Below are 13,509 nucleotides of genomic sequence, written 5' to 3' on the forward strand. Positions count from 1 at the left end.
TAAGGCATTCCCTGGGAAATATCCCACCCTCTTCCACCCTCTGACTTCACCATCTCAACCAAGTTTCACAATCATCATTGCTGTGTACAGTATTAAATTGTTTGTTTAAAACTTCTACTGTGTATGTGTGTGTGCATGTGTGTATATAGTCTTTTGTCTGGCGAAAAAAATTTCCCTGGAACTTAACCCCCCCATTTACATTAATTCTTATGGGGAAATTGGATTCGCTTAACATCGTTTCGCTTAAAGTAGCATTTTTTCAGGACCATAACTACAACGTTAAGCGAGGAGTTACTGTATTTTTATGAATATTTAAATATTTTTAAACTTATCTGCAATGAAGATTACTGAGTCTTTTGGGTAGCTGAATACTTACCCAAGTGTGAAACCTACCTCTTTCGTGATGTCACAGATCACTATCTTATGATATTGGTTTGGCCAATAGTGATGTGTGATTTCTACTTTTCTGGTTAACTTTTTTATTTTATTGCTGCCTTATCCCCTCAACCTACCCTTACCCCATTTGTCTGTTTTTGTTCACTTGCTGTGTCTTGTCTGAAATGTTGATTGTGAGCTCTCTTTCTTAGGTTGGGATTTTCTGTTTTGTTATGTGTCTGCTCAGCACTTAGAAAAATGGGGCTTTTGATCTTTGATAACACAAATAAGGGCATTTCTATAGAAAAAACGTTTAAAACTACAGTTTTATAATTTATACTACGTCTTTAAAATGACTTAGCCCAAGGCAATTTGTAACTTCAAAATTGACTGTGTTCCTCATCTTTCCTGATTACATCCATCTTGTAATGCTGCTAAGTTTAAAATAATATTAAGGATTGTTCATTGGTCCAATAGTATTTTGGGGCATGATAGTGATTATTGAACATTTTCATCTGTATTTTCAGACATGGCCATCTTTGTAGTTACCAGAAGTCATTACCACCTGATGACTAAAAATGAATTTGAAACCAGTTCAGTTCTCCCTCAGTTCCCCTAAAACACAAGAGAAGTTATCTGTAATAGGGGAGACTCCCTCCAAATTTCAGCTTGCAATGAACACTACTACATTTTGCATTCAGTAGTGTTCTTGTTGGCAATTCCAGCAGACAGGCCAAGAGTAGAATTTGTCATGAGACTCACTTACAAGTAGTTCCACCAATTGAGGCACATTGGTGGGGAAATTTGCGTTACTACTGCCATGCTGTGCTGTTCTGTGTATAAAGGAATTGATGGTTTCTATGGATGTCTATGTGGCACTTATCCAGAGCACTACATTTAGTAGAAAAACTTTTTTTTTTTTAAGTTACAAACCCATCTTTCATTTCAGACATTTAAAAATCACCACATAGGTGTGTAACCTTTGTGGCTTCTTACAGTTCAAAAACTGTTTTTATGCAATTGGTCCATAATGTAAAATAAACTGCCATATTCAGTGTGACTCTGAATTTCAGTTTTAATTTTTACTGCTGTACTTTGTGTATGAAAAATGATATGTTAACAACACTTAGCTTAACGTTGCTTCCCCTCTTTCAGGAACTCCTGTGACACCTGTTACTCCAGCCAATGTGGTACAAAGTTTACCTGATCCTTGGGTGTCTCAAATTGCTAATACAGACACACTTGCTGCTGTTGCACAAATCTTACAGAGTCCCCAAGGCCAACAGGTAAATACTTTTTGTAGGTAATTAGACTTTTGTACTGTATGTAGTCCACAATGTTTGTGTATGAATGATACACATGAGAGTATTTATCAGTGTTGTTAATTTATTTTTAAAAATTTGTCCTCCGTATAATCAGTTCATAGAGATGGTTCTCCAGAGATAAGTTTGAAACAACATTTAACAATTCTTTTTATCCTTTTGAAATTCTCTTGGTTCACTGAACGTATCCAAGAAGGTGATGTCAGAAACCAGAAAAAGATTCATTGCAGCCCATACAATGCATGGTATTTACAATGTTGCAGAGGGAGCCTTCTAGGATATCTTCAGTGAATCAGGAAGTAACAAAATATTTTCAGTGTGGGGGGTGAAAGATGCTTTAAATGATAGTTAAAACTTATTTCTATGCTGAATACATCCTGTATGTTAAAACACGTCTCTGGGTGTATTGGGGGATATCAACATAGAAGTCTGTGATTAACTCAATTCTAATTTTTCTTTTGCAGTTCACCTTTAAATATTCCATTTATTTTCATTCTCAGGATATTCAGGAAGTTATCAGTATCCTTAATATGACTCTTGGCCTACATTTTCAAAAGTGACTGAATTTGGGTACCTCAGTGTATGAATGCCCAGCTTGATACATCTTGGATACCTGATGCTGAGAAAATGCTGAGCGTCTGTTCTCTGAAAATCAGGCCATATCAACATTCCATAAGTTGGACACTGAAAATCAGTAGCCCTTTTGAAAATGTAGGCCCTCATCTTCAAGTAATAATGGCATATACTGCTACTCTGGCAGTCCCTACTATCCCAATTTGAGTGGGCTGCAGTGGTGGCCCTGGATGAAAGAGATGTTTAATGGCTGCTGTGTTGGGGAACTAAAAATATCCCATCCAAATTAGTGAGTAGGAACTACCACAGTATCAAGCACCAGTCCTGATGCTGCCATCTCAAGGGCTAAAAGTGCAACAGTTTTGCTGTGTTCAGATAGGCAGTGCCATCTGTAACTGGCCAGAAGCCTGAGGCAGGAAGATTTTTAGTCTGGTCATGACTCAGGGAAATTGACAATAGGAACTTGAGTGAGAGGGTACCAGAGTGAGGTGGAGAGCCTGTCAGGAGAGGTGGGGTAAAAAGGTAACATGGAATAGGGGACGGTAGGATTTGGTAGGGGTGGTGTCTTACAGAAGGAGAGATGTAAAATGAGAATGGGGAGATGTGGGGTAGGAATTGTATGAGAGCGTGAAGATTGCTGGCTAGAGTATATTTTTAAAAGAAAAAGAAACAACAACAAAGAAGAAAAGCTAAAGACTGTGTGGACCAGAAGGGAGTTACAGAGTCTTTAAAAGATGGCAGAAGGTACAGAAATACCTTGTGGATCAAAAGATGAGAGAAAGGAAAGATGGGACGCAGTATGAGTATGGCAATATATATTGAAGATAACATTAATATATAAAGGAAGAGAAAATGGGGTCTTTGGTAGTTAGATGATTCCCTCCTTCACATTTTAGGACTGTATTTTGTGGGTGAGAGAGAAGAATCTGTGACTCAGTTTGTGGTGGTACATATGGGTAAGATGAGAGTGTAGCGATAGTAAAAGGAGAGAGAGATGGGACCCAGCAGGAGTATAGAGACAGGCAGGATGGTGACCAATCATCCAAGATTTTCCCATTCTAGGGCTTCCTCCTCAGCTTCTTCAGTTTGATTCCTGCCTCACTCAGAGCAACATACAAAGAGGTGACTTCTAATGGTGGCTAGACATGACCATAGTCTCTTAAGAACACACATGTAGAAAAGAGAATTCCTCAGGAGTAAGATCTTTGACAAAAACCTTTTGAAAGAAGTCTAAGATAGTTGGAATTCCAGTTCATCCAGCGGGAAAAAAAAACTGTCCTGCATTATGTAGAAAAAAATTCCCACATCAGAATTAAGGTGAGAGAAATTGAAAAGGGGTACTCTGGCCTCCTGAGGGCAGCATGGGCTGGACCACCTAAACAGAGATGCCCAACCCCATCAACAGTGCAGAACAAGGTCCAGAGACTTAGGGTAGTGGGGTCTTATCTCATGAAAGTATTGAAGCACCTACTCCTTCTAGTCTGAGGTTACCTTGGGGAGAGCCTCTTTCCATATGGGTGAGCTTCTTTCCCCTTTGCACTAGCAAGGTTGGTAGGTACTATCTGAGGGGAGCTTCATCACTTGGTAGATTTGTAGTTCTTTTCCCTGAAGGCGCTTTTCAGGTAGTAATAATTTTATTTCGGAAGACTCTTCACATTTTCCTGTAGTCCTCCATATTTAGAATTCCATAATGGTACATCTATCATAGATTTTTTTCAAAAGTCACAGCTTCTTTTCACCTAAATAGGACACCTCCCTTTAGAGTTTGTCCCAATCTTAAACCAGGAACAGAAATTTTTGACACACCTTGGATCTCAGGAAGGTCCTCATAGTGTACTTGGCCTAGAAACCTTCAGAGAAACAGAACCCCATGTATCATTCTCTTTTACAACTCAAGATATCTTGTTATGTTATGGCCAAATGATTCAAGTCCAGTTTCCCGGAGATTTATAGGACTGTAAAAGTTCCTTGTACATTGAGATTTGTACCCATCCCAGCAGTCATGGACATCTGAGCTGCAGAGGGAAGGCATCAATAGAAAAGATTTGTAAATTTTCCTGTACTACTTGTTTTTTAAGCTGCTCATTATCTGCTTAATGTGCAGATGCTGCCCTTAGCTGCTGAGTGCTTGGACCACTCCATTCAGGAGAGTTGATGGAGGCCTTTGGGATTCTTGTTCCTCTTATTACCCATCTTCTGCCTTCAGGCTCCCTCTTCTGATTCAACCATGAGTCTCCTGTTGTCCCTTCCTAGAGTGTTTTCTCATAAAATACTGCTGTACAGAACCCAGTATCTGTTCTGTCGCAAGATGAGCCACAAAAAGGCAAATTATATTCCCATTTATTGGCTAATTTGCTTTTTCTGGCTTGGTTGAGACAGTGCAAACTCCCACTGTTAGACTTGCAAAGCCCAAGCTTCAATGTGAGACTTGCCTCGTAGGCAATATAGATACACAAGTGCAAAGCCTTGATGTAGACATGCTGCACCAGCATAAAATGGAGCTTGTACCAGTGTAACTTACTCTGCATCAGTGTAAGTACACTGGTACAACTTTTCCTAATCTAGATGGGCTGTTAAGAGGGTAGAGCAGGCTAACAGATTATTTTACAGATCAGAAGGAATCAAACTGGAGAAGCAGAAGAGGGAGCCCTAGAAAGCAGAAAAATCCTGGATTGTGATTGGTCATCATCTACCTGTCAGCGAATTAGGAGGTGGAACCTCATGTCTACAGTATCTTGTCTGAGCTGCAGAAAGCAAATTAGCCAGTAAGTGGGAATATAATTTGCTGTAACTACCAACAGACTAAACTGAAATTATAACCCTGAGATAGATATACTGCACTGGTGAAATCTTTATTCATGAGAAGGGCAAAAAGCTAGGTGAGTTTTATTTTTTTGTTAATTTAGTTATCGCTCTCTTTCTTCCAGCTTCAGCAGTTAATACAGACACTGCAAATACAACAACAGAAGCCACAGCCTTCACTACTTCAAGCTCTGGATGCTGGTCTTGTCGTTCAGTTACAGGCCCTCACAGCACAACTTACAGCTGCAGCTGCAGCTGCCAACACACTTAATCCACTGGAACAGAATGTCTCTTTTAACAAGGTAGAAGTTGGAGGACCAAGTTTGAAGAAATGCATTTACTATTTATATTTAAAGTCTTCATATGGGTTGTGTCTCTATCTTTAGTGACTTGTTAAGAAGTGCATGACTAAGCTACAGAAAAGGTTTTTGCACACAGGCTTTTCCAAATACAAAAAATATTTTGAGAGTTATACAAATACACAAATGATGTATTTAATATAATTTAAGGGTAAAAGACGTTTTTCAGAAGACTACAGTTAATTTCCATTAGTAAAACAAAGTCGTTGTATTTCCTTCTATAATTGTGTAGAAGGAGGATCTGAATTAACAAATTTGACGATTATCTGCACAAGAAGGAAGGTTGGGCTTGTATCTTTTTGCCTTCTCACCTCACCCTTCCTTTATGGCATACAAAGAAAGTCTGAAAGGTTTTCTCAGGGGAAAACATACTCTAGAAATTCAGGTCTTACGTACCCTAGTTTTCCAGTAAGACTATAGATGACTGGAGAATCAGTAGGTTTGTTACATCATAAATACCCAAGGAAATAACTGTACTAGAACTTCAAAGTAATAGTGACCACAAATATAATAAAGTTTACATTCTTAGCAGGAGGATCATATGAAAGCTAGTACTGTAACACCTAAACTTCAGAGAGGGATTTTGTTTTTAAAGGGACAAACCTAATCAAAAAGACTCCAAAAGTGAGGAAATTAAAATCCTTAGACATAGTATGGAGGTTATGTAAGTATGCCTAATAGAGCACAGAAAGCATGCATACCTTTTTTATTTTTTTTAAGGGAGGAGAGAAGCCAAGAAGAAAACAGATAGAGTTGAATGGCAAGGTAGATGAGCGTACCATAAACTATGGCAATGGTAAAATATAATGTTAGGAAGGTTTGGAGGAAATTTGAAGACGAAATAACCAAAAACGTAAAAACAAGTTATTTCAGTATATAAAAAGCAGGAAGTCTGTGAGTGGGTAGTCTCTATTATTAGGGAGGATAAGGATGTTGTAGAGAAGCTAAATTATCTTTTCATCAGTCTCTTCACTACTGAGGATGTTGGGAGCTACCTATCCCAGACCATTTCTTTTCAAATAATTAGCAGAAGGAATTCTCAGACAAGTGTGAAGTGTTTGTAATATCCTACAAGTCTGTGGTAGTTAGCGTGGAGTAGGGTAAGTGTTTGAGTGTAGGCAGCTATGACCTAAACCAGACTTGACTATGGCTGACCTAAACCAGAGTTTTGCCTTAGCAAAGAGGTGTTAGGCTTTGTCAGCCATTGCTCTAGGACTCTGTTCCCAGAGTATCTATAGAATCTGTAAGAATAGAATGATAGTAGGTGTGGTGTTGGGACTTCGGAGTTTAGTTTGCATTGCAGAGATGGTGTATACCTTAACTCTGTAATTCCTGTTTTCTGAAGTGGGCTGTGTTACCTTAACTCTTCATTTCCTAATTTTCAGAGGTTTGAGTCTAGCTGAAATACATTCGAGACAGGCATGAGACACCACTGGGCAACCTTAAGTTTGTGTATCATTTAAACCCTTGAACAGATGACCAAAATGGTTGAGTATGGGTCATGCCCTAACTGCTTACTAGAGTCTTTTAATCTTCCCTCTAATTACCGTTAATTTCCTTGACAATACTTTAAAAGTGAAATTAGTCTGACTCTAAATTCTTTGAGGTAAGGACTACCTTTTTGTTCTGTGTTGGTAAAGTACCTAGCACAGTGTGGACCTGGTCCATGACTGGGGTTCTTAGGTGCTACAATTAGTTAGTAAATCCCAAATGGCTGAGATTAGTTTGGGAAGGATTAGATTGCACCAAAATGTCATAATAAAGGGTGACTTTTGTAAACAGATTATTTGTGTATGGGGAAGGAGCTCTGTCTCTGGAACAGCTTGCTCAAGTGATCCAAATGTAGACCACCCTCCCTGCATCCCCAAGAGGTGCATCAAATTTCAAGACAAAACTGAATTTGTGCATTTTAAAGCACACCTAGAATAATGGTCTTTTAATAGTAAGTGATTTTCAACCTTAACCAAGATGAGGCACTGTCAGAAATCTTTGTGTCAGAAAAGTAGGTACTGGAACAAAAACATTAAATTAAACAGTGACAAATCACCATCACCAGATGGTATTCTTCCAAAAGTTGTTAATAAAATATTCAATCTCTTACCCTCCAATCCTCTGCAGAGACTAACATATTGTTATTGTTATATGTTATTGTTATAAAAAAGTTGCCTAATGGTAATTTATAGCAATTATAGACCCATGATCTTTAGTTTAACAAGAGCCTATAAAAACAGGGAAATGAAGTATAGACTTTTAATGATGGAGCAAGTCTTTAGACCGGCTTCAGACCCCTGCTCAGGGAAACCCCCTGTACAGGGACCTTCCATGTCTGTCAGTGCCCTGTCATCATTGAGACCATGGTCACTAAAAGCTTCCAAGGGGGAGGATGACACTGACACCCAGGTCTCCAACATTCTCCATGATTGAGATACTGATAACTGTTCCACTGGTATGGAGAGCTTTGCACTCTTAAGTATAAGGAAGGGGATAAGAGGAGCAAAACATCAGAGTGTTCTTCTTCAAAGAAAATATGCTCACCGGAAACATCAGTCCCTGAGAGGAGTGCCAGTGAGGCTCTGGGTACTTTGAGTACTGTGAAGCACAATAAGACTTCATCTGAGCCCCATACCTCAGCGATAAGAGTTCAGTACTGAAGATCACTATTTCTTAGCGATCAGCTTCAGTGCAGCCCTTGACACCCTCAGTACCAGCGGCAGTGCCTCACATGGCCTCTGCAATGTCATCGGCACTGATAGTGAGTTCTCTTGTATTTCCAGTACCGCAGGAATTCTTGTACCCAAGGAAGCTAGCGGTACCAGATGAGCCTGAGACTCCCCTCCTTGCAACGTCTGGATGCCTCTCAGTACCAAGGTCTGCTGGGCCACCAACTGTTCATGTTTCTGGGAGACCTTCTTCTCCTTCTTCAATTATCCACTGGGTTGGGGGAAGCGGATCACCTCCTTTACCATATATGAGGATCATTCCAACTCACTCTGAACTTTTGATTCAAATATCTCCAGTTTATTCTAGCAGAAGTTGTTCTCTGTTGCAGATGCAAGAAAGAAAGCAATCGTCTGGTGCACTTTGGGAGGACAGGTGCTGGATTTCCTGTCCCCACCTCCACTCCCATCCCCACACATTTTTCCCCATTGGCCTGATTGGGATCCATGGGCAATATATCAGCAACAATTTTGAGGGACCTCAACTCAGTCCCACAGGGAACACACAAGACTTAATTCCCTGGTACCTTCCATCCCTCCTCCCCATTCTGTGAGCCCCAGGGGAACTTTGAGGAGAAAGAGGCAAGATCTAACAAGGAGGTTACCCCCTTAAAAACAGATTACAAACACCTGATGAGGCAGTAATGCCACCACTGCCATCATTAGCTGATGACTTTAGGCACTTCCAGGACTTGATGAAGTGGGTTGCTGATGTCTTGCAGACTCCCCTATATGTAGTCCAGGATTCCTGTCACAAGCTCCTGGACATATTTCCCATCTCTACCTCAGCATGGGTGACACTGCCAATTAGTGAAGCCCTCCTTGAGCAAACCGAGTCTACCTGGTAAACTCCAGCATCAACCCCGCATGCAAGAGAGCTGATTTAAAGAAAAAAAAAAAACAAAAAACCCCCAAGTCCCAGTTAAGGATTTTGAGTTTCTATTCCTTCACCCAGCACCAAACTCTCTGGTCATGGACAGTGGATTAGGCTGTGCACCAAGACAGATATGTTATACCTTACCTAGGATGTCAGTTGCTCAGGGTCTTAGGCCTGGTCTACACTTGGAGGGAGGCGGGGGGGGGGCAGAATAATGTAGCTGAAATTGACATACTTAGATCTACTTACCGTGGTGTCTTCACTGCGGTAGGTTGACTGCTGATGCTCCCCCATTGACTCCTCCTTGTAAGGTTTACACTTACCTCCTCACTCCGGTGGAGTAGTACCGGAATCATCGGGAGAGCGGGCGATGGTTGATTTATTGTGTCTTCACTAGATGCAATAAATTGACCCCCGCTGGATCGATCGTTCCGGAGGTAAGTGTAAACATGCCCTTAGAGTACACTCTGCCATGGCTAAGGTGTCATGAGTGGCCTTCCTCTATAATGTTTTCTTCATTGAAATCTACAGAGTTGCTTCTTGGAGTTCTGTACACACATTTGCACAGCACCACTCTTTTTACTTCTAGATCTGATGCTCACTTTTGTCATCATCATCATCATGAATAGGTCAGAATATGAACAAGAGGCTGCTAGGCAGCTCTCCAACACCACTTTCTACAAGCCATTACTCCTCTGATCCCACTGAGGGTTACCAAAAGAAACTACAGCATTTGCTCAAGAAACTCACTGAAAAAGCACAAGAACAAATCCGCACAGACATACCCCTGGAACCTGGAATACCTGGGGTATTCTGTCTGCTACCCAAGATCCATAAGCCTGGAAATCCTGGACGCCCCATCATCTCAGGCATTGGCACCCTGACAGCAGGATTGTCTGGCAGTGTAGACTCCCTCCTCAGGCCCTACACTACCAGCACTCCCAGCTATCTTTGAGACACCACTGACTTCCTGAGGAAACTACAGTCCATCGGTGATCTTCCTGAAAACACCATCCTGGCCACTATGGATGTAGAAGCCCTCTACACCAACATTCCACACAAAGATGGACTACAAGCCGTCAAGAACAGTATCCCCGATAATGTCACGGCAAACCTGGTGGCTGAACTTTGACTTTGTCCTCACCCATAACTATTTCACATTTGGGGATAATGTATACCTTAAAATCAGTGGCACTGCTATGGGTACCCGCATGGCCCCACAGTATGCCAGCGTTTTTATGGCTGACTTAGAACAACGCTTCCTCTACTTGCGCTACATTGATGATGTCTTCATCATCTGGACCCATGGAAAAGAAGCCCTTGAGGAATTCCACCATGATTTCAACAATTTCCATCCCACCATCAACCTCAGCCTGGACCAGTCCACACAAGAGATCCACTTCCTGGACACTGTGGTGCTAATAAGCAATGGTCACATAAACACCACCCTCTACCGGAAACCTGCTGACCGCTATTCCTACCTAAATGCCTCCAGCTTTCATCCAGACCACATCACACGATCCATTGTCTACAGCCAAGCTCTATGATACAACCGCATTTGCTCCAACCCCTCAGACAGAGACAAACACCTACAAGATCTCTATCAAGCATTCTTACAACTACAGTACCCACCTGCTGAAGTGAAGAAACAGATTGACAGTGCCAGAAGAGTACCCAGAAGTCACCTACTACAGGACAGGCCCAACAAAGAAAATAACAGAAAGCCACTAGCCATCACCTTCAGCCCCCAACTAAAACCTCTCCAGCGCATCATCAAGGATCTTCAACCTATCCTGAAGGATGATCCCATCACTCTCACAGATCTTGGGAGACAGGCCAGTCCTTGCTTACAGACAGCCCCCCAACCTGAAGCAAATACTCACCAGCAACCACACAGCAAAAACACTAACCCAGGAACCTATTCTTGCAACAAAGCCCGTTGCCAACTGTGTCCACATATCTATTCAGGGGACACCATCATAGGAGCTAATCACATCAGCCACACTATCAGAGGCTCTTTCACCTGAACATCTACCAATGTGATATATGCCATCATGTGCCAGCAATGCCCCTCTGCCATGTACATTGGTCAAACTGGACAGTCTCTACGTAAAAGAATAAATGGACACAAATCAGATGTCAAGAATTATAACATTCAAAAACCAGTTGGGGAACACTTCAGTCTCTCTGGTCACTCGGATGCATCCGATGAAGTGAGCTGTAGCTCACGAAAGCTCATGCTCAAATAAATTGGTTAGTCTCTAAGGCGCCACAAGTACTCCTTCTCTTTTTGTGAATACAGACTAACACAGCTGTTACTCTGAAACCTGTTTCTCCATGGTTCCCCCCTCCCCCCCCACCAAGGTGTTCTTGTCAACTGCCGGAAATGGCCCACCTTGATTATCACTACAAAAGGTCCCGTTCCCCTCCCACTCTCCTGCTGGTAATAGCTCACCTTGAGCGATCACTCTTGTTACAGTGTATATGGTAACACCCATTGTTTCATGTTCTCTATGTATATAAATCTCCCCACTGTATTTTCCACTGAATGCATCCGATGAAGTGAGCTGTAGCTCACTCACCTTACCTTCTCCCCTCTCTCTAAATTCTGGTTTCATAAGACTGGTGTTTAGCAGAAGGAATTGAGGAATTTTATAACAATAAAAATTGTTATAATTTTTGCTGAATGTTCAGTGCTGAAAGAGGGCACTTGTGAGGCACTGCAAGTGCAGAGACAACAGTCTTGAAGAACTACCACAGTTTCCATGGCAAATAACTTGTGTTTCTTAATCTATATAGTTCGTTTGTGTCTGATTTTTTTCCCTTAAAATTAAATCATTGACAGAAAACAATGCCCTAATTCCTTGGACATCCACAAGCAGTATATAACAGGTAATTCTTCTTCAATGCCATGTTTGATGTTGGCGTTGGCCATAGTAATTGGCCGACTGCTAAAGGAACAAGAACACACACACACAGATTATATATAATGCTTTGCCCCAGGAGAGTAGTCATTTCTTTACTATTGGGCAACACTTGTTCTTCTTGGATTATCAGGCAGAAGTCAAGAATGATGTAGCTAAGGGTTTTCTATTTAAAAGAATGGTCAGGTTTCCTACATTAAGTCATTGCAGAAATAGAAACTTCTTGTTTCTGGATTACTACGTATTTTGTATGGCTTGGTAGGAAACGTTATAAAATATGCTCTTTGTAATGCTTGATTTGTTTTCTCCTAGAAGCTGATGGACAGGTTTGATTTTGGGGAAGAACCTGAACTCAGTGAAGAGCCTAAAAAGGAAACTCCCACTTCCCAACTGTAAGATCAGGTTGCATTCCTTTTAAGTTAGATTAATTTGATCATTTTTCCTATTAAACATGATGATGATTGAACATTCAGTGTGAAAAGTAGACCAGCTGTCTGGTCCTTCAGTATATGTAAACTACTATACTGGAGCAGTGGTAACAGAGAACAATTTACATGAATTTGAATGATGGACATGTATATGTTTTAAATGTTTAACACAACATCTCTACCATTGCATGAGAACCCTTCATCTGGATGCCTACCATTTTAGAACAGAGAGAATGAGAGTTTGGTCTGAAGATAGCGCTCAACTTAGATACTCCTGGGGGATTCTGTGCCAAAAAATTCAAAATTCTGCAAATTTTATTTGTCAAAATAATGCAATATAATCACGCCAGTTTCAGTTGTTTTGGTAAGTTATTTAAACTACAATACAAAAAAAAGTCACTAACTGTTCAGCGTTTCCTAGACACATGAAAGTTAAGTTACAAATACTTGGTAACTAATACCCTGCATTTCAGTTATACTCCTGGATTTTCATTTAAATTCCGTTACAGAACACCAATTGGGGGGGGGGGGGGGAGAGAATGTCATTTTAAATAGCTCAGACTTTCACACATGAAAGTCATATAGTTTTGCTAATCATTGTTCTGGACCTAGTTGGGTACTTTGAGAGGTGCTTGATTCTTATTGTCCTGACATTTTATTGACTGCTTGGTAAATGTTTTATTTGCCCTCAAAAGTCTTTTTTTATTTTTTTTTTTAAATGGGTAAGTAAAAATCTAACCCCATTGTGCCACTTTGGCACAGGAAAAAAATGAGTGCATAGATCTTCCTAGCTGATTGCCTTACTGGAATTTATAAGGCTTTACATCACTCTGGCGATGTAGGGGCCTTAAAACTTTTACAGGTTTTTATGCTCCTGGGGGAATTGACAGAGAATGGGAGCAGTTAACTAACAATCGTAATTAACAATGTTACTATTCAGACAGGTTGCTACATTTCTGCCTCAGAGAATGAGATCAATTAACCATCAAAAGCAACATTAACAAAATGTGGTGGTTTTTTTTACAAAAGCTATTTTCTTTAACTTAAAAACAAACCATTTTCAGTAACATGATTTTAATGTAAGTATTTTTTCAATTCTCAAGAAGTTACATTTTACTAGGCAGGCTACTAC

At 40.6% G+C, this 13,509-nt stretch overlaps 1 protein-coding gene across 2 annotated transcripts in view; it reads left to right on the plus strand.

The window, feature by feature from the left end:
• SCAF8 (SR-related CTD associated factor 8) overlaps positions 1-13,509 on the plus strand; it is a 133,962-nt gene that overhangs the window by 40,899 nt on the left and 79,554 nt on the right. For both annotated transcript variants that reach the window (XM_073337718.1, XM_073337716.1), the window contains exons 6-8: positions 1,531-1,661; positions 5,198-5,374; positions 12,262-12,341. In XM_073337718.1, the coding sequence (XP_073193819.1) occupies positions 1,531-1,661; positions 5,198-5,374; positions 12,262-12,341 (388 nt within the window). The remainder of the gene's footprint in view (positions 1-1,530; positions 1,662-5,197; positions 5,375-12,261; positions 12,342-13,509) is intronic.

Source organism: Lepidochelys kempii, chromosome 3 (assembly GCF_965140265.1).
Source record: "Lepidochelys kempii isolate rLepKem1 chromosome 3, rLepKem1.hap2, whole genome shotgun sequence".
NCBI lineage: Eukaryota > Metazoa > Chordata > Testudines > Cheloniidae > Lepidochelys > Lepidochelys kempii.